The sequence below is a fragment of the Silurus aristotelis genome (genome assembly GCF_946808225.1).
Source record: "Silurus aristotelis genome assembly, chromosome: 12".
Classification (NCBI taxonomy): Eukaryota; Metazoa; Chordata; class Actinopteri; order Siluriformes; family Siluridae; genus Silurus; species Silurus aristotelis.
In genome coordinates this window covers 3,615,213-3,639,523 of record NC_139585.1, presented here as the reverse complement: position 1 = coordinate 3,639,523, position 24,311 = coordinate 3,615,213, and the positions used below count along the sequence as shown (strand labels likewise).

Sequence of the window (24,311 nt, the reverse complement as noted above, 5' to 3'; positions counted from 1 at the left end):
TCCGGCATGAACACTGCTGGCTGATTGGGTGATGAACGCAGGGAAGGAACCATATGTTGTTGAAGAAGGTTCTGATAAACATTTGCATTCACTCTGCCATGTAGCTGTATAAGAGGCCCAACTCCTGCTGCAGAAAACATGCCCCAAACCATCACACTTCCTCCTCCACTTTTCACTGACTTCTTTACACACTTTGGGTTCAGTCTTTCTCCAGTTTGTCACCGAACATAATGGTTCCCATCGGACCCAAATAAATTAAACTTGCTTTTATCACTGAAGTGAACTTTGGACCAGTTCTCCTCTGTCCACACAACATGCTCCTCAGCAAAGCTTAGTCTAGCCTTTTGATTCTTTCTGCTAATGAGAGGTTTGGTCACTGCAGAGTGGGCTTTCAGTCCAAATGCTCTTAAACATCGAGACACTGTATGACAAGACAGATCCTTTTACCCTGTTCAGCACTGAACTGGTGAGCAATTCCAGCTGCAGTGTGGAAACGATTGCCCATTGAGATCCTCCGCAGTATCCTGTCCTCTCTTGTATTTGTCTTCCGTGGACGACCAGGATTCTTGGTGGACTTGAATGAGTTTGTGATGTTGTAAAGATTCAATATTTTTGAAAATCACAGATTTGGAACTACCAACTTGTCTTGCTATGGCTGATAGGGTCATCCCTTTGGTCTTCATCTCGACAACCTGCTGCCGGAGGCTTTCAGTCACTTTAGAACGGCCCACCATCTTGCAGAGTCAGTGAAACTGGAAGTTAGGCTGCCAGTTAAATAGGGGTTTACATATAATCAAGGAAATTAGCACCAGGTGCCAGATTAACACCAATAACTGGGAGGTATCTGAAAGTGTTCTCTAATTTTGATCAGTGTGTTTTCTGCAAAATAATGTTTTATTTAAATTCCTTAGTTAATTTGTGTTAAGGTGTTCTGGTAGCATGGTATAGACACGACAAAAACTCCTTCAACTGTTGAGCAGTGAAGATGACATTATTTCAGAATTGTTCAATTGTTTATAAATTGTTCTCTAATTTTGATCGCCAGTGTACATATACATTTATATACATTTATATATATATAATTAATAATAAATTAAATCAGACAGTCGTTTAAGGTTTTTGAGAGACACACGCATGTTCCTTATGTTTTTATGCAACAAACTCGCTGTGACTGCAAGAAAATTTACTTTGATCAAATTAACACTATTTTCAGAAATAAAATCCTCCCTCATCATGAACAACATCTTTACATGTTCTCGCATCCGGACACTTCGTTTCTCCAAACATTCATCTGAAACTCTTTGCTGTGTCTCTTCTCACCAGAGATGTTCTTCACTAGTTGGAGATTTTCTGGTTAATCCCAGAGCAGTTCAGTAAGATTGAGGTGCGGCGACTGGGCAGGTCGTTCCATGATAAATCACTCGAGACGTCTGTTTTCTCTCTAAATAACACTTACAGAACTCAGAACTTCGTCATCGTCTTGTTGTACAGTGAAGTCGATTCCAATGAGCTGCTTTCAGTCCAAACGGAACTGCATGGTGTTGAAGTGTGGAATAGCGAGAGAGAGAGAGAGCGAGAGAGAGAGCGAGAGAGAGAGAGAGAGAGAGAGAGAGAGAGAGAGAGAGAGAGAGAGAGAGAGAGAGGATGAAAGAAAAACCTCACACTTTACACATCCTGGGAATTCCTGAACACGATTTAATGACACCTTACGTTGGGTCAGAGTGCACAGGGTTTTAAACACAAACCACTTGTGCATTTCAAGCATGATGCAGAAACAGACAATATTTCAGCGCACGTATTTAGTGCAAGACTTCGATTTATTTCAATTGGTTATCTCGTGACAATCATAAAACAGAAGAAAAATAAAATGATAAAATCTATTCTTTTTTTTTTTTTTTAGAGCAAAATTTTTTATATAAAACATCACAAATATGATTTAAACTAATTCACAATTTTAAAAGGGTGCCTTTACTTTTGCCCTAAGCACTGCAGTCTTATGCCTCCCAATTTATAGATGTGTTTTGGTTCCTACACTTTCACCGTCTTCAATATCACATGATCTATAAAATGCGCACTCGGTGTGCGTAAGTATTCACCCCCTTTGAGAGTTTTCTAGTTGCACTGAAACAGATTATAAAACAGGTATTAAATATGTTATGACAAAAACAGCCCAAAATATTGATTATTAAAGAGTACGTTTTCACCCCAATACCATAAAAACTTTCTTTCAGCTTCCATTAGGGGTCGCCACAGCGGATCATCCGTATTCTTGATCCGCATGTTCGATTTGGCACGTTTTATGCTGGATGCCCTTCCTAACGCAACCCTGCCCATTTATCTGGGCTTGGGACCAGCACTAAGAGTGCACTGGCTTGTGCAACCCTAATGGCTGGGGTTGGTTCCCTAACCCAGAACCCGGGCCGCAGCGGTGAGAGCGCCTCATCCTAACCACTAGACCACCAGGGAACCTTAACCCCAATACCATGAAACATCTAAAAGCTCAAGCAGAAACTAGCAGTTATTTATTTTTTATTCACCTGTGTGAATAAAGCGATGTTTCCTGTAACATAAAAAAAAAAAGACAAAAAAATATGTATATCTACATAACGACTCAAATCCATTTGAAAAGTTAATATGTAAATATATAGAGCCATTAAAAAAGTGCTTTACAGTAAAAAGAACTCTAACACAAATAGAGCATTCACAAGTATCCAAGTATCAGCCAAGAAACACAAAAAATTTAAATAACTGAAAGTTGACATCCTTCAGTGGTTAAGGCTCTGGGCTACCAATCAGAAGGTTGGAGGTTCAAGCCACGAGATCACAAAGATGTCACTGAAGGGATCAAATTTTTTATTGCATTTTTTAAAAGCAAATGAAATAAAATAATATAAAGTGGTAGGTTAGTGATTGAGGCTCTGGGTTACAGATCAGAAGGTCAGGGGTTCAAGCCCAATTATCAGCAAGCTGCAACACACAGGACCCTTGAGCAAGACTATAACCGCATGTGGAGCCTTTTCAAGATCTTAAAAAGATAGAAAAAGGCTTCAATTTTGAAAGAAATCAGAGTTTAGGGAACCTTTTTTTTTCTATAAAGTAAGATTTCTTACACAGGGTTTTATGAATAAATTAATGGATGGATGGATCCAAGAAGCCGAGTTAAGTGGCGATAGAGCAGGCGAAGGCAGAAGGGTCGATTGAGATTTAAATGAAGATAAATGAAAAAATGAAGCCGAATGGCAGCCATGATGAGTGTTTCAGAAAGAGGAAGGTCTTCACCCGTTGCTGGAAGATATCCAGTGACTCAGCTGTTCAGACTTCTAGGGGAAGTTTGTTCCACCACCTCGGTGCCAGAATAGAGAAGAGTCTTGATGCAGGTGATGGTTGAGGGCCTTGTCGAAGGGCCCAAGAGTGGCAGCTTGGTGGTGTTAGGATTTGCACTGGCTCCCGCCTCCCAAATCTCGGGCTGGACCGCGGATTTGTAAGAGATTTTGTCCACATGGCAGACGTTTCTACTGGTGAAGCTGCTCACAGGACGGAGCATTACATTTACAAATTTGGCTCACTTACATTTCTCTCATTTATACGCTTCAGCAGATAGGGGGTTAGGGGCCTTGCACAGGGGCCCAGCAGTGATATCGTAGTGTTGCGGGTTTTTTAAAAAAAAAGTGAAACAACAAAAACCAGTGTATTGCATTTGCTGAATTGAGCAGACGCCTGCTGGGCCTTGCTCAAGGCCCCAGCAGTAGCAGCTTGGCAGTGCTTGGATTTGAACCCATGACCTTTCCGATCAGAAGTCCAACATCTTATCCACTGAGCTACTTCCCCTTATTGTGTTATAAAGGGTCCGTGTACGATGCGTTCATGTGTTCCAGAAAAAAATTAAAAGAGAAAACGGCTCTGTTTTGTTCGTTTCTGAGCCACACAACCGAAAGAGTATGATTTATTTATTCCTTCGTTTCTCTATGCATTTAATCACAAACTGATATTCGTGATCTAAAATCCGATCTAATTCACACTGTGCGATTTTGAGTAGTCCTTTGTGATTGTTGCTGTTCAGACTGTACAAACACGATCCCCATATCACACTGTAGGATCTCGGTTATCATAACGTCAGACTGTACGACACTCGAGCTGACATCCACTGGAAAAAGATTCGTGTGAGTTTTACGCCATCGATCCGTGACCCATTCAGACCCGCGGTTCTCTCGCTAGCGGTAGCTGGCAGCAAAGAAAAACGATCTGTAGTGTTCGTTTTGTCCGTGACATGCCTCTGATTTTTCCCTCCATTACTCAAGTTTCTCTTCTTGCTGTTATGTCCACCTGATTTGCTTCAAAGCCTGGTGCACACGGTGCCATTTCGGCCAGGATTTGGATGTCGGAGAGACAAACGTTGAAAAATCGCAAAAGATTCCTAAAAAACCCTGAGGCTAAAACCGGCGGTTTGGTTATCGACAGCCGTTAATTGCAGTTGCGATCATTTCAACCCGATGAAATTCTGGGGAAAGATTTCAGACTTCAGAGTGACCGTCAAACCCCGATAGGAGCGCCGGACCTGATGACCTCAGGGAAAATGTGGATATGAGTCAAGTGGACGGTACACCAAGAAGAGAGCTACAGACCGTTTTTGTTTGCTGCTAGCTACCGTTAGCGAGAGGACGCGGGTCTGAACGTCTCGCGGATCGTAGCGTCAGTTTTTGTCTGTTGTCCAGACATGGGGATCGTGTTTGTACAGTCTGACATGCAACAATCGCAAAGGACTATTAAAAACTGCACAGTGTGAACCCGGGATTCCATCCAGTCCTTACCTGGGAGTCAAAGGGAATCTCACTGGAGGTCATTTCTCAAGATGAAAAGTCCACTCTGGAGCTGTTTGCACAAATGAGAAGTAATATGATACATCCAGGTTGTTCAAGAGTCCCACAAACCCAAACAACTCGAATTGGAAACAAAAAACTGAGGCGTATTTGCATAAAACCCAGTTCTATCGTTTATTTTACATTTTCCAAAAAATCCAAAAATAAATAAATCGAATGAACGCAGCGCACACGCGCCCGGAAAGTGTTCTACACGTGGGCTTACATCCAGGATCGACTCTACTCTCTACAGTAGACGTTTGGGGATATGGGGATGAGAATATGAGAATATGGCTTGATCTCACGAGCCCACGTGGACGTAAAAAGAGAAGAATTTAGATCCTTCACCAAAACAAATGAGAACTAACTGTTTTTATTTGATATGAAACTTGTATATTAGACTAAGAAGGAATGTTTAATGCATAATTTAAGCATTTACATGCTAAACAACACACACACACACACACACACACACACAATTCCATTTGCAATAAGAGTGTTGACTGTTTTTACCACTGTAGTACTGATCGCTGCAGGGTGTGTGTGTGTGTGTGTGTGTGTGTGTGTGTGTGTGTGTGCGTGCAGTGTTCAGTGGAGCAGAGGTCGGTTTGGATGGCAGCGATTCCACAGCACCCTGAAAAGAACAAAACATGATCAGTCTTGGACTTGATCCTGATCATCCTTCCTCACGAGTTTTGCTAAGAGCCTGGATCATCACGGAACCGATGTACTTTAAACAGCATTTGTAATTACGATCATTAGATGAAGTTTGTAGGTTTCAGTGCTCATTGAAATGTGGTCAGCCTTCGCTCCCCACGTGCATCAATGAGCCTGTTCCCCACTGTTACTTCCTTAGAGAACTTTTGATAGATTCTGACCACTGCAGACTAGGAACATCTCACAAAAACTGCAGTTGTGGAGATGCTCTGACCCAGACGTCTAGACGTCACGATTTGTCAAACTCGCTCGAATCCTTACACGCGCCCATTTTTCCTGCTTCCAACATGTCAACCTTGAGGAGCAAATCGACGCCTTCGGACCAATCAGATTTGCGAACTAAATTGCAGCATAAATGATTTCATTCGAAGGCTTTAACAACATTGTAAATGATGCGAAGATGTTGCTCTGGACAAAAAAAAAAAATGAAAGAGTGAGAATTCCTTTTCTTCCCTTAAACTAAAGCAATTTGACAACAAAAATTTGAAATTTATGGAAAAACAACAACTACGGTACGTGCTTAAAGCGTTAATTTAAAGACTTTGCATTTTAGTTAAGAAAAGTGAAGCGAAAAAATGCAAATACGTGCATCACGCTCTGATAAATACAAAAGCCCGGATTGTATAAAAAAATACAAAAAAAAAAAAAAGAAAAAAAGAAAAGAAAACTAATGCAAGTCTAGAGAGGGGGCACTTACTTTTAAGCACCATACACTTCTTTAGGGGTGTGACTTTAAGGGCTGTTATACCTTCTATGGTATATTTATAGGTAAAAAAAACGGAAAACGGAAATGGCAGATATATTTAGGAAAAAGTAGTGGAAATAAATAATAAAAAAAAGACCACAATTTGTGAGAGTAAAAAAAAAAAAAAAAAGTTAAACAATAATAAAAAAATTTTAAATTCAAAAACAGGTTGAATAAAACATAATAACGAAGTAAAGAAACACAAAGTTGATTCTCACCGTGAAGCCTGCGAGTGTGTGGCTATGCCCTGCCTGTGGCGCTTTATAAGACCATGTGCTTATCAGAGCCCAGTCTATAAAAAATGTAAAAATTTAAATAAATAAACAAAATATTTATTCAATAAAATTATATAATATCAGAGGGAAGAAAAGGTGACGGGGCAGAACTTACGCGCCCTCTTCTGTCAGCAGAGCAATAAACTTCTTAACTCGGTACTGATTTGGCATCTGAAATAACCACACACACACACACACACACACACACACACACACACACACACACACACACACACACACACACACAGTGAGAGAAATACAGAAGAAATCAGAAGGTAACAATCAGACATACAGGTGTGTGTGTGTGTGTGTGTGTGTGTGTGTGTGTGTGTGTGTGTGTGTGTGTGTGTGTGTGTGTGTGTGTGTGTGTGTGTGTGCGTGTGTGTGTGTTAGTAGATAAACCAGGTGTATCCAAAGCCCTAATTAATGCTACCACAGCTACTGACCAATCAGATTTGAGAACGTCATTAAATGATGTCATGATGTTGTATCGTGCAGAAACTCTGCAGCACTGATGCGCTTTCTGGGCAAAAGTTTATGGACAACTGACCATTAAATTGCTACTGTATGTTCTTCTTCTAAAAGATCTCATTCCACATATCCTCTTATAATAACATCCACTCTTCTGGGAAGATGTTCCACTAAATTCTGTGGAGATTTTGTGGAGATTCATTCAGGGTGTTAGTAAAGTCAGGTCCTGACGTAGGACACATCCAAAGACGTCCTACACTGTCCTATAGTTCTTGTACTATAATAAATTAATCAGGTGTATCAGAACATCTAATAAACCTAACATGAATTACCTGAAAAAACACCACACACACACACACACACACACACACACACACACACACACACACACACACACACACTTTTCTTAAATTTCAAGTTCTTTAGTTCAGCTGAGACGATTCCCGGGTCGGAACACGTCTCATAAACCTGCTCGGTACCACTTGGAACCCCTGAACCGAGCCTCTTCCGGAGATATCGGTGCACAGGTGGATGAGAAGTGTGGAGGTAAAAGCTCTGCACGGGCAGGAGGTTTAGTCAGGAACAGAAAAACGGCTGTGCTGCGTACACCATAATTTCTCACTTGCCCGTGGCGGTCGGAGTAAGAACGCGAGCGACGCGAAGGAGGGGAAGGAATGCGAGGAAAAGAGGTGAAGAGAGGCAAAAATCTGGGAGGGCCGTCACGTCGGAGCAACGCGGCTGAGTGCAGCATGTCCCGGCAGACTTCCTCTCATACCTCAGCGGGAGGAAAAGAGGGGGGGTGCATCTAACGAGGCTGCTGATGACAGCGAACAAATATCAGGGAGCACGCGGGAGCACGCGGGAGCGCTACGATTAGCGGGAGAATATATAATTATCATCCTTAAAAAAAAAATCAATCAATTAATAAGTGCATCCTACACAATAAATCCAAATGTTTGTGGACACCCGATTTCACATCGAGTCACTCTTATAGTGAACTCAATACAGTACACAAGTACATACAATGGGTATTGGGGCAAATAATTTATGTTATGCCAACTTTAATTAAATAATTAATATTCATTAATGAATTACTGTTAAATACAAAATTCATACAATTAATTAATTTATATATACTTTGCTATTACTTAAATACATAATACTAATATAAAAAAATAAATAAAAATAAATAAATAAATAATTTAATAAATGTTCATACACACACACACACACACACACACACACACACACACACACACACACACACATATATATATATATATATATACATTTATTTAATTTTTTTTTTAATGATTAATGCAAATAATTAAATAAATAATTTAATAAATGTTCATACACACACACACACACACACACACACACACACACACACACACACACACACACACACACACATATATATATATATACATACACATTTATTTAATTATTTTTTTTTAATGATTAATGCAAATAATTAAATAAATGTTCATACACACACACACACACACACACACATATATATATATACATACATACACACATTTATTAAATTATAATTTTTTTATGATTAATGCAAATAATTAAATAAATAATTAAAACTAAATGTTGCGTTTTCCTCTGACGCCACAGTCATTTTTTCTGCTAATGAAAGGCATGATTTAATTTTTTTTATAAACGCGTTCGTTCCTGCGTTTGCTCGTGTTATAGCAGCTATAAATGGTCCTTCCTTCACCTGCTGCTCTATTTTTGCTCTCCAGAATCGAGCTGAAGTGATAGCAGAAGAGTGAGATATAACGCTTTTATAACCGCAGGACACGTGGCGTAAAGTGATTCAAACTGATAAACGACTGAACGCTTGCAGGATTAATAGTGAGAGCTGTGAGTCAGGGACTCGTCTAGACACCGAGGAAGGAGAAGTCTCTCTCTCTCTCTCTCTCTCTCTCTCTCTCTCTCTCTCACCTGCAGGGCCATCTCAATGAGCATCTGAAGCTTCTTAATGCCGAGCCACACCCCTTTGCCTTTCACTTCCTTAGCAATCTGCATACGTTCGTCTTCCTGGAAGCCTCCCAGCAGCTTTAACACACACACACACACACACACACACACACACACACACACACACACACACACACACACACACACACAACACAACACCTTAAGAATATTTCCACATGAAATAATTTTGCTGTTACATTCTTTAATTTCATTCGTCTTGTTTTTCCATCCATCAATCCATCAATCCGTCAATCCGTCACACCTCTTGATTCACACTCTATTTTATATTCTTTTTTTCATCCTTCGCTCAACTGATTTATCCATTTTTTCTTTTATTATGAATCATTTTATCCATCAATCAATCAATTCTTTCATTATTAAGCCATTCATCCCTCCCTTTATCTCTGTTTATTCCTTTTTAATGCATAATCGATGTATCCCATCTCTCCCTCTCTCACCTTTCGATCCCTCCATTCTTTTTTAATCCCATCCCTCAATTTATTCTCTCAATATTATTTTACCCATCAATCTATCACTCTTTTATTATTAAGTTATTTTTTCATAATCTATGTATCCTATCTCTCCCGATCTCTCTCTATCCCTCTCTCTCTTCATTTCTCAAGCTCTCTCTATCTCCCAGTCTATCCATCTCTTAGTCTTTCCATCTTCTATCTCTAAATCTCCTCTCTTCATCTCTTATCTATCTCTTCATCTTTTACTCTTTTTCTCTCAATTTCTCCATCTCTCCATCTATCTCTCTATCTCTCAGTCTCTCAGTCTCTCAAACTCTCTCAAAATCTCACCTTCTAACATCTTCCCAACTCTCTCTCCATAGTTTCCACACATTTCTCTATTCATCTATATACCTGTTTATTTATATCTCTATTAATCTGTATTCATTTCTGTTATTCTACCCATCGCTCTCTTTCTCTCGAGTCTGACCTCCAGCGCCTCAACCAGATGTTCTCCTCTGGAGATGTTGGGGATGTGGATTTTGGTGCTGAAGGCGTCCAGCATTCCCATCTCCTGCAGCACGTCCTTACGGCTGGTGGTACCCAGGATCAGCAGCTTACGACCCTACACACACACACACACACACACACACACACACACACACACACACACACACAGGATAAAATCAAGCTGATGAGTGGTGTGTATTTAATGACCTCCTCAAGACTATATACAGTGAGGAAAATAAGTATTTGAACACGCTGCTATTTTGCAAGTTCTCCCACTTAGAAATCATGGAGGGGTCTGAAATTGTCATCATAGGTGCATGTCCACTGTGAGAGACATAATCTAAAAAAAAAATCCACAAATAACAATATATGATTTTGTAACTATTTATTTGTATGATACAGCTGCAAATAAGTATTTGAACACCTGAGAAAGTCAATGTTAATATTTGGTACAGTAGCCTTTGTTTGCAATTACAGAGGTCAAACGTTTCCTGTAGTTTTTCACCAGGTTTGCACACACTGCAGGAGGGATTTTGGCCCACTCCTCCACACAGATCTTCTCTAGATCAGTCAGGTTTCTGGCCTGAGAAACACAGAGTTTGAGATCCCTCCAAAGATTCTCTATTGGGTTTAGGTCTGGAGACTGGCTAGACCACGCCAGAACCTTGATATGCTTCTTACAGAGCCACTCCTTGGTTATCCTGACTGTGTGCTTCGGGTCATTGTCATGTTGGAAGACCCAGCCTCGACCCATCTTCAATGCTCTAACTGAGGGAAGGAGGTTGTTCCCCAAAATCTCGCAATACAAGGCCCTGGTCATCCTCTCCTTAATACAGTGCAGTCGCCCTGTCCCATGTGCAGAAAAACACCCCCAAAGCATGATGCTACCACCCCCATGCTTCACAGTAGGGATGGTGTTCTTGGGATGGTACTCATCATTCTTCTTCCCCCTCCAAACACGTTTAGTGGAATTATGACCCAAAAGTTCTATTTTGGTCTCATCTGACCACATGACTTTCTCCCATGACTCCTCTGGATCATCCAAATGGTCATTGGCAAACTTAAGACGTGCCTGGACATGTGCTGGTTTAAGCAGAGGAACCTTCCGTGCCATTCATGATTTCAAACCATGACGTCTTAGTGTATTACCAACAGTAACCTTGGAAACGGTGGTCCCAGCTCTTTTCAGGTCATTGACCAGCTCCTCCCGTGTAGTTCTGGGCTGATTTCTCACCTTCCTTAGGATCATTGAGACCCCACGAGGTGAGATCTTGCATGGAGCCCCAGTCCGAGGGAGACTGACAGTCATGTTTAGCTTCTTCCATTTTCTAATGATTGCTCCAACACTGGACCTTTTTTCACCAAGCTGCTTGGCAATTTCCCCGTAGCCCTTTCCAGCCTTGTGGAGGTGTACAATTTTGTCTCTAGTGTCTTTGGACAGCTCTTTGGTCTTGGCCATGTTAGTAGTTGGATTCTTACTGATTGTATGGGGTGGACAGGTGTCTTTATGCAGCTAACAACCTCAAACAGGTGCATCTAATTTAGGATAATAAATGTAGTGGAGGTGGACATTTTAAAGGACGACTAACAGGTCTTTGAGGGTCAGAATTCTAGCTGATAGACAGGTGTTCAAATACTTATTTGCAGCTGTATCATACAAATAAATAGTTTAAAAATCAGATATTGTGATTTCTGGATTTTTTTATTTAGATTATGTCTCTCACAGTGGACATGCACCTACGATGACAATTTTAGACCCCTCCATGATTTCTAAGTGGGAGAACTTGCAAAATAGCAGCGTGTTCAAATACTTATTTTCCTCACTATAACTAATGTTCTCAATTTAACAAGCCAATGCATGGTGTGGCCCAAATTATTGTGACACCTGCCATTTCCCAAACTGTTGGCACCAAGTCAGAGGTATACAACTATATAGGACTTTACAGGAGCCACAAAACCTGTCCAGCAATCCAGCTCCATAAAAATATGCTTTACATGGGTTGGAGTGGAAGATCTCCTGCTGTAGAGCATTCAGATAAATGTGAACGCTGACTGCACCCCAGGCCTCCTCACTTCCTTTAACAGCGTTACAGCAACAGGAGACAATAGTGCAATCGAATAGATATGAAACAGGGTTTCTTTAGGTCAAATTTAAGACGTTTTTAAGACCATGAAGAATAAAATTTAAGATCTGTATCAGGACATCAAACACACACACACACACACTAATACGTTGTTAGCAACTGGCTGTAACCGCGTGCTAAATACTTTTTTTTTCCAAGCCGTGTATCGCGTGTATGCGCACCACTAACAGAAAGCTGATTCGCTGCTGCATGTTGGTCTCATTTGTAGTGGATTAGGTTTGGACCAGCGAAAGAAAGAAATACAACAAAGACGTTTTCAGGCCTTAAAGTTTTTTATGTTTCATACTTTTTAAAGACCCCACGGAAACAAAGCATGACAGGAGTTATGAAAGCATTACAACAAGTGGATCAATAGGATACAAATAAAACACGTCCCGAGTCACCGCCCTCTCGTTCCAGAACGTTCAGAGAAAGCCGGAACTTGCCGAAGAGGTAGATCTTTCCCAGAGGCCCCCGACGAGCTGAGGGGGATTACGGGTCGCCCTCCTGTGGCGCGAGGGGGTCTGGACATGCCGGCGCATGCAGATGAGGTGGCACACAGGCGGTGGGCCTGCCAGGTCCCCACGCTCTCACAGGACCTTTCAGTCCTGCGTCTCCCGTTCGCCGGCTCCCCGCTGAGCTCGCACACACAGGCTCGGCCCGGAGGAACAGAGCCGGCCCTGTTCGCCACGACCCGCACAAACAACACCACGCCGCAAACAAAACTCTGACAACACACACACCCTGGCCTGCACAGACAGCACAGATACCCCGACTGCGCTCCCACAACAGCAGCTTTCATGCCTTTACAGATATGTTTTTAGACCTTAAACCTGCGGGATTCCGGCGGTTCTGTACGGTGTAGTTTTGACTCAGGCCTTTAACATTCACGTAACAAAAAGGATACATAATAATCCTTATTTCTCAATTCCAGCACCAGGTCACAGTGGCGGACAGTAAGGAAGTTAATTCAATTCGTTGCTGCAGTTATGCAGCTTTTTCATGCATCTGTACTTTACTGTAGTATTTTTATTTAAACTTCAACACATTTCTCAAATATTTTACTTTTTACTGCATTTTGCAAAATCAGCCGTTACTTTTTATTTATGAGCGGATAAAAAAGTAACCAGTCGAATACGCTCTGTTTTGAACTCGTTTTGATTGGCGCTTGATGTATCTAATGATCACCAACATACAGTTCAGCGTCAGTTCATCAGAACATTCAAAGAGGAATAAACGATGAAAAAACTCCAGACTCGAACTCACCACAACACACAGAAATAAGCATCAAAATAAATGTCATTTGCTCTGGCCTTTACAGTACGATTCTATTTGTAACATTAAATGCTTAAGAAGTTTTCCAATACATTTTTTAAATTAAGTTCATTTTCATTTAATCACTATTAACTGCGTGTCAAAACAAAAACAAAACGTTGCGTCAGTGTTTCGCCTCTATAGGCTGCACTTTTACTGTTCAGGAACAACCCGGAAAAACTATCGGTATGGATTTTTGCAGATAGCCGATAGCTCCATCAATCAACTATCGGTGCCGACTAATAACTAAGTGGTATTTAAAAGAGTTACACTGAACACCATTATCCAGTGCAAAGGTTATTAGCATAGAATTGTGATTAACTTCTACACCTCCTGCTCTTTGGCTCGGTTTGATTTAACACCTGGCGACGCCTGGCTGCATTCGAGTCGAATTGCTGGAATTCCTGATGAAGTCAGTGCTACGGTTAGCAACTCAACAATGGGACACTATATGTGCAAATGTAGACAGAAAGGTGGGAGTGCCTAATAAAGTCCTGGTAAGTGTTTAAGAAATCAGCCCACCACCCCACACACACACACATACACACACACACCCTTTTCTAATGTCACCACTAAAAATGAACCACTGAACAAATAATAACCCCTTTAGTGAGTATATACACTGAAAGACAGGGTACAGAGTACTTTTGAGCTAGATAATAACTGGCCAATAAACCGTGTGTGTGTGTGTGTGTGTGTGTGTGTGTGTGTGTGTGTGTGTGTGTGTGTGTGTGTACTCACACTAGGAGGCACCTTCTTCAGCAGCACCAGCAGGGTCTGCAGAACAGAGTTCGAGAAACGTGGTCCGATTGGAACAAAATCTGAGAACGCAGGAAACACGCACATGACCGTTATACGAACATAACGAGGACTTTTCACCAACATGGTAAATATCACCATGGATTTGATTTACCAACATATAAAAGCAAACCTTAACGTTATACTTGGTGACAAGATACGAGATGCTTAAAAAATATTGTTGTTTTTTAATGTTTGACCAAATCACGATTTAGATTTTTTTATGTGTAACTAGTCAACTTGAAACAAAACTACAACAACATGACTGAAGTAACATTTTCTTTATTAGTAATTAAAAAAAAAAAAAACAATCTGGTTAAGGAACATTGTATTTTTTAGTTAAATATCTTGGACCTGTTGCACTTGAACAGCAGACTGTTGGCTTGTTTTGATCTTTTAGCTGTTGAGCGTTCTTCCAATTCAGCTTGGTGTCTTTGTCGCAAACGCTGGAATAAATTAGCGCTGCTGCCACTACAGACTGCGGCGGACTTTCGGCATATTTCGCATTTACAAAAGTTTGTTCCAAGTCTGACCTCTGAAATCATATCCAAAGCATGGAGGAAATGTTGCTAAAACGTTACATTACGGTAAATATTGTCTCCTAGTTATTCTGCCATTGGTGCAATGACGATGGATCTGAAATTGAAAAAAATATAAAAAAAAAAAAAACACCGAACTCTGGTGACCAAACTTAGGGGTACATTTTTCATCATGCAGGTCCTCACAAAGTTAAATGCAATGAATATTATCTAAATACACTACATGGGCAAAAGTACGTGGACCTGACCATAAGATTGCTATGGGATAGATAGATAGATAGATAGATAGATAGATAGATAGATAGATAGATAGATAGATAGATAGATAGATAGATAGATAGATAGATAGATAGATAGATAGATAGATAGATAGACAGACAGACAGACAGACAGACAGACAGACAGACAGACAGACAGACAGACAGACAGACAGACAGACAGACAGACAGACAGACAGACAGACAGACAGACTTACCAAGGAGGCGCTCGATATCATCCACCACCACGCAGCTCAGCTGAGACTTGTAGGCGTCATCAAAGATCTATGCACGTGATAAGAACAGATATCTTGTAAGAACTTAGTCACGTGACCCTACCCTTATTACATCACACCGTTTTCGTCTTCACCTTTTTGATGGCCTGGCACTTAGCGATCTCCGAGTGGCCGATCATCTTGTCTGGAGAGCAGATTTTGATGAAGGGGAACTGAGACTCCTCAGCAATTTTAGCCGCCAGGGCGGTTTTCCCGCTGTGAGGTGGACCTGCAGGAGACACGAGGAACCGAGGACCAAGACCATTCATTATCCATCATCCATCCACTGAGCTCTCAGTTCATTCAACTTCACATCTCTCTATCAAACTTCTTATTCAGACATTTATCATTCTCTTGATTTCTCTCTGTTCATCCATCTATATTTCTCTCTCCATTTATCCATCTCTACCTCTCCCTCTCTTCATTTACCCAGCTCTATTTTTCTCTCCGTTTATCCATCTTTATCCATCTCTATTTTTTTCTCCATTTATCCATCTCTACCTCTTTCTCCCTCTCTAACTTTATCCATCTCTACCTCCCCTTCTCTCTCTCCATTTACCCAGTTCTCTCTCTCTCCCCATTTATCCAGCTCTATTTTTCTCTCCATTTATCCATACTCATCTCTCTCTTCATTTATCCATCTCTCTTTCTCTCCCTTTGCATTTATCTAGCTATATCTATCGTTTACGCTCCCCATTTATCCATCTCCATCCATCTCCATTTATCCATCTCTATCTCTGTCATTCTCTTTCCATTCATCCAGCTCTATCTCTATCTAAATTTATCCACCTCTACTTCTATCTTTTTCTCCATTTATCCATCTCTACCCATTTATCTTTCTATCTCTCTTTTTATTTTTTTACATTTATCCATCTCTTTTTTTGTGGCAAGGCTGTGATCATGTGATCATGTATCTGGCGTGACGTGACGTGGCGTGACGTACCCTCAAGCAGCACGGTCACTAGAGGTGTGCGTTCGCTGTTTTTGGTTTGCTGCACCAGCAGCTCTCCGTCTCCCAGGATGTCCGACACGCCGTTACTCCACTTCACGATGCCGTTCAGGATGTAGCTGGAGTAATCCTCCTGATTGGTGCCGAACGCCTGCGCACAGGAGGTGACACACACAAAAAGTACCACGTTTTCCATGTGTTTTGGAACTGCAACCAAAAAAACCTATAATACAAGTCTTAAACTGTTAAAGAAAAAAAATAAGTTTAAAAACACCACAATGTGAGCTTAAAAACTGATCCCAGTAAAACTAAATAAACAGACCTTGGACAAACATCTGGTGTAACAAGTGTGTGTGGGGTTTTTAATACAATTATAAATGTAATTTACAAGCGAATCCACTCATCCTATGGTAGGCCATCAGGGCCAGCAAGACCTTCGGACGTTTTAATCTACCGTAATTACCGGACTATAAAGCGCACCTATATATAAGCCCCACACACTGAATTTGACAAAGATTTAAATTTTTTACATAAATAAGACGCACCTGTCTATAAGCTGCAGGTGTCTACACTGAAACTAATGAACTTTACACAGGCTTTAATGAAAGACACTAAATGCAATATGTTGCGCTTCTATTAGGAGCATAGCGGTATTTTGGGAACAGCACGTCACTGCATTCTTCCGCTATACTGCGTGTGTGTGCGTGTGAGACTGAGGATTATGTCCTTATTATTTTCTGATGCTCATTTCTAAGTTTCTTTGACTAACCCGTAACGCTGTTGCCGAGAAAAATAAAAAAGCACGAGTTTTGGAAACCTGTCTGTGCTTCTATGATTTCTGTTGTAACTGGAGTTAGTGAGCTCTCCCTTCACCCAGACTCAACACGCTACAACGGCTTGTATATAAACAGTAGCCAACCAAGAAAGTCATTGTTCACTGTCTTCCTCCTTCCTTTCACAACTACAGTGGTACCTTGGTAAGTCAAGGTACCACTGTATTTCCCTGGGGAGTTTATCACACAGGTGAGGTGCGTTTTTTCGTTTCCGTTCGGAAATGTCATTGGTCTAATGTTATGGGGTTCAGTTTTTTGGCTTGAAGTTTGTGAAACCGGGAAAAACCCAGAAAAAATCCATAAATTAGCCGCTTCGTTGTTTAAGCCGCGGGGTTCAAAACGTGGGAAAAAAGTAGCGGCTTATAGTCCGAAAAATACTGTATCAAAAAAATTATAAATATTGAAAATTAAATTTACAAGACAGACTTTTGGAGAAAAGCTGGACATCCTGAGGAAAGTTTGGCCGAAACAGTTACGTTTTTTCATGAACCGTTTATACTTTTCTTTCCTGTAGAATTGCACAAAAATTGCAGGAAAAACCCGGGTTTATTTTATGAGGTTCATATTGAAGCTTCTTTACTTCCACAAAAGATTAATTACAACACATTAAACATTTTTATTCGCCAAAATGGCGTTAATGCGAATGTAAATCGTGATCTATGCATTAACATAAATTATATTTAATAATAATAAATGCACCAACTAACATTTTATATAGTATTGTGATAACAGTTATAATATAATAATCCTGATTACCATACAATAATACAAACACAGGAATCAAGAGACCATCTTCATCACTACTGTATATTTATTATTATATTAATTAATAATACATCAGTAATAAATTCATGTCCCTTTAATACCCAGGTCCTCAATCACCAGGTCACAATCTGGCACTCGGGCCATTAATGAAGAGAAACTTATTCATTTGGATTTTATTTTGTATGTATTGTATAGACTTCTGCAATCTACAGGGTGTTTTATTTATTTATTTCCACCTGTGTCAATTTAGTTTCAGCCGCGTTTTGTTTTCAAAGAATCGACAATTCTGATTTGCGTTATAGTAAGTTGTTACATTTTCATTCCTGTGTAACATTTACATGTATAATTGCACGTAAAATAATAATAATTTTATAGTAATAGTATAATATGCACGTTATTGCGTGTGAAATGACGCCCTGGTCTGTGGAAAATGTAAGTTGTGTGGTACAGGTTCTTACTGAGAACCTTCTTTTATTATGTGTCATTTCAGGAGGGAAAAATGGGAGCTCAGTGGTTAAGGCTGTGGTTTACTGATTGGAAGGTTGGAGGTATCGCCACCCGGGTAACGCCATGCTGAAAATACCGGGCCCTTAAGAAAGGCCCTTAAGACTCCTGTATCATGGCTGATCTTGGGCTCTGATCCCAGCTACTTAACGTCGCTGTGAAATGCCAATTTCACTCTGCTTTAATGTACATGTGAGAAGTTAAAATCCTTTTTGAAAATGAATAAATAAATATTTAAAAAGATATCAAAAGATTCAATTATATATATATATATATATATACATCAAATAAATATTTTTTGTCACATAAATGGCGAGTGGTAGCTCAGTGGTGTATATATATATATATATATATATATATATATATATATATATATATATATATATATATATATATATATATATATATATATATATGTAAAATAATTTGCTGAAAACCAGGTGTGTGTGTGTGTGTAAAAGAGAGAAAAGAAGATGGTATACTCACAGGTTTGATGTCATTATTCAGAGCCGCCCAGAAGTCACTCCGGCTGACCTGCAGGGACTGAGCTCTCTCAGTATCAACCTCCACCTGATTACTGGCCTGAACACACACACACACACACACACACACACACACACACACACACACACACACACACACACACACACATTACTCATCCTTGTAATGATAAAGAAAGGTCATTGAGGGAGAGAGTTCATTCCTGCCCACCTGTAAAAGCTCCTGTCAATATGTTTCAACACCATCAAATATCACACGAGAGTTTATGGGCCAAATCACTCCTCCCTCTCTCTCTTTTACTCTCTCTCTCTCTCTCTCTCTCTCTCTCTCTATCCCCCTCTCCCACTCTACACACGTTACTATTGTGTGTGTAGAACAAGTCGTGTCAGCGTATCCTCCCACACCTGAATACATGAAACCTTAATATCAGCCTCAGCATCTTTAGGAGCTCTTCTTGGATTTAGATTTGAATATTTATTTGTGTCATAACAATCCTATCCCAATTTCACTGCGCTGTAAAGTATATCTATACCAAAGTCTGTCTAAATACTGGATTCTGATTGGCCGGATGGTGGGGGTAGACTGCGATCAGAGGAATCTGTGTATGTCTTCTAATAACCTGTACCCATAATAACATCCAGTTCCATCCAAAGTGAGACAGCTATTATGAGCATTATGACCTTAATGACCATCCTGAGCACCATGAAAAATTCTGCATGTGGTTTAAACTTATATGGTGAATACAGGGATCACGAAACTCAAGATGAATTTGAAGACAATAAACAAAAACGGCACCATGAGTTAAATCCAACAGCTTCATTATTAGTGAAGATGTAGCACAGTTTTTTTTTCTAATAAATATTTACTAGATAAATATAATCTAATGGCTCTTTCTTTTGAAGACTCTTTCCTGCAGTCTGACTTCTCCTACGACGAGCGTCAAACCAAGAACCAACATGGTGAATTAGCAGGACAACTTTACACCACCTCTTTGTCAGGTTGGACAGAACGGCAAGACGAGAAACTTAGCGAATTATGGAGGGAAAAGGAGATTTTCTGAATTTGGCCGATTATTAGAGAGGCGCATCTGACACACTAAACTGCACACGTACATTTTGCGCTTGCGTGAGACGACATAAATCTCTCATACCAGCAGGTGGCAGTAGTCTGTTTTCGGCATTTAAACATCCTCACGATTCTACAAACAAAACCCCATAATGAAAATGTGAAAGAAGTTTAAAATCTTCGGTGGATTTCTCCAGACATGATGATTGGCATTCAGGCCAATTATGGTCTGAAAGTCCTTCAGGTGCCTTTTGGCAAACTCCAGACAATCTCATGTGCCTTTTACTGAGAAGTGGTTTTCATCTGGCTACTACACCATACAGGCCTGATTGATGGATTGCTGCAGAGATGGTTGTTCTTCTGGAAGGTTCTCCTCTCCACAGAGAAATGCTCTAGCTCTTTTAGAGTGACCATCAGGTTCTTGGTCACCTCCTTGACTAAAATCCTTCTCCCCCCATCGCTCAATTCCCCGTCTTCATGGCATGCACTGTGACTGTGGGATCTTCAATAGACAGGTGTGTTTTCCTTCAGATCATGTCCAATCAAGTTGTAGAAACCAATTGATCGGCAACTTTATTACAAAGTGTTGACATCGGGGGACCCTTTCACAAGCCGGCCCATGTCATCATACGTAAGCTGTTACTATAGAAACGGCGTGAACAAGAGTGTCGATATTAACAATGTGATTTCCGGCTCTTTTGGAGTTGCCGCTATGGAAATTCAAATCAGCACCTTTCGACCAATCACAATCCAGGACGCTGGACCGAACCCGAGAAAGGAGAAAGGAAGAGGAAACGGTCTGCGTCCTGCGGCTCTTCCTGTTTAGATGGTAAAGCAGCTTCGCACCTTGATGTGACGGTTCATTGCGGTGGACTGCGCCGCTCGGACGAGTCCCTCTAACTCCGCCCCGCTGTAGTTCTTGGTCTCCATGGCCAGCTCCTTAATTTCCACGTCGGACGACAGGATTTTGGCCTGCCGCATTTTGGCTGTGTGGATGTTCAGGATCTGGAGACGGCCCGACTCGTCCGGCAGACCTGAAGAAAAAACGTAGGACAGGAGAGTGCATGTGAAAAACATACATAAAATATATACTACATGGTAGGAGTGTAACGGTGGGAAGATGTTCCAGTAGAGTTGGTGGAGATTTTGTGCCCATCCAGCCAGAGTAAAGGTGCTGATGTCTGGGAGGTGAGGAGACCTGGGGTGCAGTCAGTGTTCACATTCATCACAAAGATGTTCAATAGGGTTGGAGCTCAATAGCTGGAGATCTTCCACTCCAACCCATGGAAAGCAGATCTTCATGGAGCTGGCTCTGTGCATAGTCCGAGAAAGAAGATCCGTATATGGCAGAAAATGTCGGGTGTCCTAATACTATTGGACAAATCTAGTGGAACATCTTCCCAGAAGAGTGGAGGTTATTAGAATAGCAAATGGAGACTCAATGTGGAATAAGAAAACTTTTTTATCAGGTGTTTCAGTTTGCAATGTTTTAAAGCCTTAAGAGGGTGTTAATAATGTGGATTACAGTTCAACCCTGTTTTTTTTTTTTTTTTTAACTTTTCTCATTTCTTCACTTTTCTTTCTTTTTCAAAGGGGAGCTCTGGATCCGTCTGCCTGCCTGTCTGTCTGTCTGCCTGTCTGTCTGTCTGCCTGCCTGCCTGTCTGTCTGCCTGTCTGTCTGTCTGTCTGATTTATTTTTGTTATTCTTTCTTTTACCGGTCTAGCTTCCTTCTTTCTTTCTTTGTTTCTTTCTTTAAAATATTTTACTTCCTTTGTCTTTTTTCTGTCACATAATCCCCTTTTCTTTCCTTCTTTTGACTTGTCTATCTTTTTCTTTTTTTCATACTTTTTTAAATTCTCTCATTTCTTTCTTTCTTTCTTTCTTTCTTTCTTTCTAATTCTCTCATTTCTTTCCTTCTAATTCTCTCATTTCTTTATTTCTAATTCTCTCATTTCTTTCCTTCTTTCCTTCTTTCCTTCTTTCTTTCTTTCTAATTCTCTCATTTCCTTCTTTCTTTCTTTCCTTATTTCTTTCTTTCTTTCTTTCTTTCTTTCTTTCTTTCTTTCTTTCTTTCTTTCTTTCTTTCTTTCTAATTCTCTCATTTCTTTCTTTCTTTCTAATTGTCTAATTTCTTTCTTTCTTTCTTTCTTTCTTTCTTTCTTTCTTTCTTTCTTTTGACTTGTCTATCATTTTCTCTTTCATACTTTCTTTTAAATTCTCTCTCATTTTTTTCTTTCTTTTAAATTCTCTCATTTCTTTCTTCCTCTTTCTTTCAAATTCTCCCTAATCAATTAATTAATCTTTCTTTCTTTCTTTTCTTTCTTTCTTTCTGAAGAGAAGCCCTTGGTCGTACCGATCTCCATCTTCACCTCCATTCTTCCAGGTCTGAGGAGAGCTTCATCGATCAGGTCGGGTCGATTCGTCATGCCTGAAACAAAGACAGAAATGTAAACGAAGGACTCTGGAACAGCTGTGTACAGATGTGAGGTCTTTTAGAAACGGACAGGAAGTGCACACCTATGACCAGGATGTTGTTGAGCTGCTCGACGCCGTCGATCTTGGACAGGAGCTGGTTGACGACCGTGTCGTGGACGCCGCTGCTGCCCGCCATGCTGCCTCGCTGCTTACAGATGGCGTCGATCTCGTCGAAGATGATGATGTGGAGGCCGCTGTTGGCTCCCAGCTAAAGACAAACGGATAGATCAATTCTAAATATAACTAAAGATCAAAATTGATGTCTGTAAAAAAAAATAAAAAAAGAGAGCGATGTAGCGCCTCCTTGTGTCTACATCTCAGAACTTCAAGGTTTTATATCGTTATAGCTGACGATCGAGCTGAAATGATTTTCCTCCTTTTAAAGTATCTGCACAAATCACAATGTCCTTCTGAGAGAGAGTGAGAGAGAAAGAAAGAAAGCAGAAGAAAGAGACAGAAAGAGAAAGACAGCGCAAAAAACAAAAAGACAGGAACAAAGTGAGAAAGACAGACAGAGAAAGGCAAAGAGAGAAAGATAGACAGAGACATTGTTTTATTCTTTCAATGATCCATATGCGTCTTTCTTGAAATCTCTCATTTCTTTCTTTTTCTTACTTTCTTTCAACGTTTCTCTTATTTCTTTGAACTCCTCAAATTTCTTTCTTCTTTTCAACTTTTCCCTCATTCCCTTTTTTCTTTCTCTCTCTTTTGACTTCTTTCTTTTTTTTTGACTTCTTTCTTTCTTTCTTTCTTTTCATTTAACTTCTCTCTCATTTCTTTCAAATTCTCTCATTTTCTTCCTTTCTTTTTTTGCTCATAATCGTTTTTTCTTTCTTTCTTTCTAACTATTTTTTTCTTTAGAACTTATTTTTTTTCTTTTGGCTTCTCTCTCATTTCTTTCTTTCTTTCTTTTCTTTCTTTTGTATCTCTCATAATAATTTGTTCCTTCTTTCTTGACTTTGACATTTCTCATTTCTTTCTTTGGGACAGAATCGAACATGGTGAACAAGGCCCAAGTGTGCTGAATGCTGGAAATGTCCGAGTTCCTCTTTTTCTGTATGGATGCCAAAAAAATTTTACTTAAAAATAAATAAAGAAAGAAAATGGCTGACACTGAAGACTCCTTCCATAAATCATCAAAAGAAGGATTTCAGTGAAGAAGTGAAGGGGGCGGGGCTTAAGGGCATAAACTAAGATTATAATGAAATTTATTTTATTTATTCGTTTACGTGCTCTCACCCTTTTTTGCTCGTCTTCTGCATCAGCGAACAGTTTCCTGATGTTGGCCTCCGACTCGCCAACATATTTGTTGAGGACCTCGGGGCCGTTGACGACTTTGGGCTCTCGAGCGTTCAGCATCTTCCCAATCTGACGTGCCATCAGGGTCTTACCACAACCAGGAGGTCCGAAGAGCAGAATACCTTTAACATGCTTACAGCCTAGAGAGAGGGAGAGAGGGAGAGAGGGGGGGAGAGAGAGAGGAGAAAGAGAGAGAGAGAGAGAGAGAGAGAGAGAGAGAGAGAGCGAGAGCGAGAGCGAGAGCGAGGAGATAGACAGATAGATAAAGTAAAAAAGAAAGGGAGAGCAAGAGACAAAAAGAGACAAAATTGAGAGACATATTTTGACATCCATCATATCTTTCTTTCTTTCTTTATGACCCATGATTGTTTAACATCTCTCATTTCTTTCCTTTCTTCATTTCTGATTTTTCTCTCAATTCTTTCGACTTCGATTTCATCTTTACCTTTTTTCATTCTTTCTTTCTTATGTCCGTACCAGATACTCTTTCTTGTTTTGTTTTTTTCCTCCCCTCCTTTCTTTCTCTTCCTTTTTTCCTTTTTTACGTAGACTTCCCATTTATTTTTCCCCATTTAGTTTGTTTTTTCTT

The 24,311-nt window shown here is 40.2% G+C and overlaps 1 protein-coding gene and 2 long non-coding RNA genes across 3 annotated transcripts in view; 1 reads left to right on the top strand and 2 right to left on the bottom strand.

Annotated features, from left to right (window-relative positions):
• Positions 1–3,991: 3,991 nt before the first annotated feature.
• Positions 3,992–5,240, top strand: LOC310734543. The gene is made up of 2 exons (XR_014536066.1): positions 3,992–4,664; positions 4,695–5,240. It is a non-coding gene; the product is annotated as an uncharacterized lncRNA (long non-coding RNA).
• nsfb (N-ethylmaleimide-sensitive factor b) overlaps positions 4,967–24,311 on the bottom strand; it is a 34,371-nt gene continuing 15,026 nt past the window's right edge. The window contains exons 9-22 of the mRNA XM_083556492.1: positions 23,663–23,862; positions 22,466–22,631; positions 22,302–22,376; positions 20,794–20,981; positions 18,868–18,963; positions 16,274–16,430; positions 15,426–15,559; positions 15,274–15,340; positions 14,203–14,282; positions 10,005–10,139; positions 9,027–9,140; positions 6,709–6,764; positions 6,537–6,610; positions 4,967–5,490 (exon numbers count right to left, since the gene is read on the bottom strand). Of these exons, the coding sequence (XP_083412618.1) occupies positions 6,580–6,610; positions 6,709–6,764; positions 9,027–9,140; positions 10,005–10,139; positions 14,203–14,282; positions 15,274–15,340; positions 15,426–15,559; positions 16,274–16,430; positions 18,868–18,963; positions 20,794–20,981; positions 22,302–22,376; positions 22,466–22,631; positions 23,663–23,862 (1,499 nt within the window). The 3' untranslated portion in view covers positions 4,967–5,490; positions 6,537–6,579. The remainder of the gene's footprint in view (positions 5,491–6,536; positions 6,611–6,708; positions 6,765–9,026; positions 9,141–10,004; positions 10,140–14,202; positions 14,283–15,273; positions 15,341–15,425; positions 15,560–16,273; positions 16,431–18,867; positions 18,964–20,793; positions 20,982–22,301; positions 22,377–22,465; positions 22,632–23,662; positions 23,863–24,311) is intronic.
• Positions 19,787–20,787, bottom strand: LOC310734546. The gene is made up of 2 exons (XR_014536068.1): positions 20,085–20,787; positions 19,787–19,982 (listed from the first exon to the last, which is right to left on the bottom strand). It is a non-coding gene; the product is annotated as an uncharacterized lncRNA (long non-coding RNA).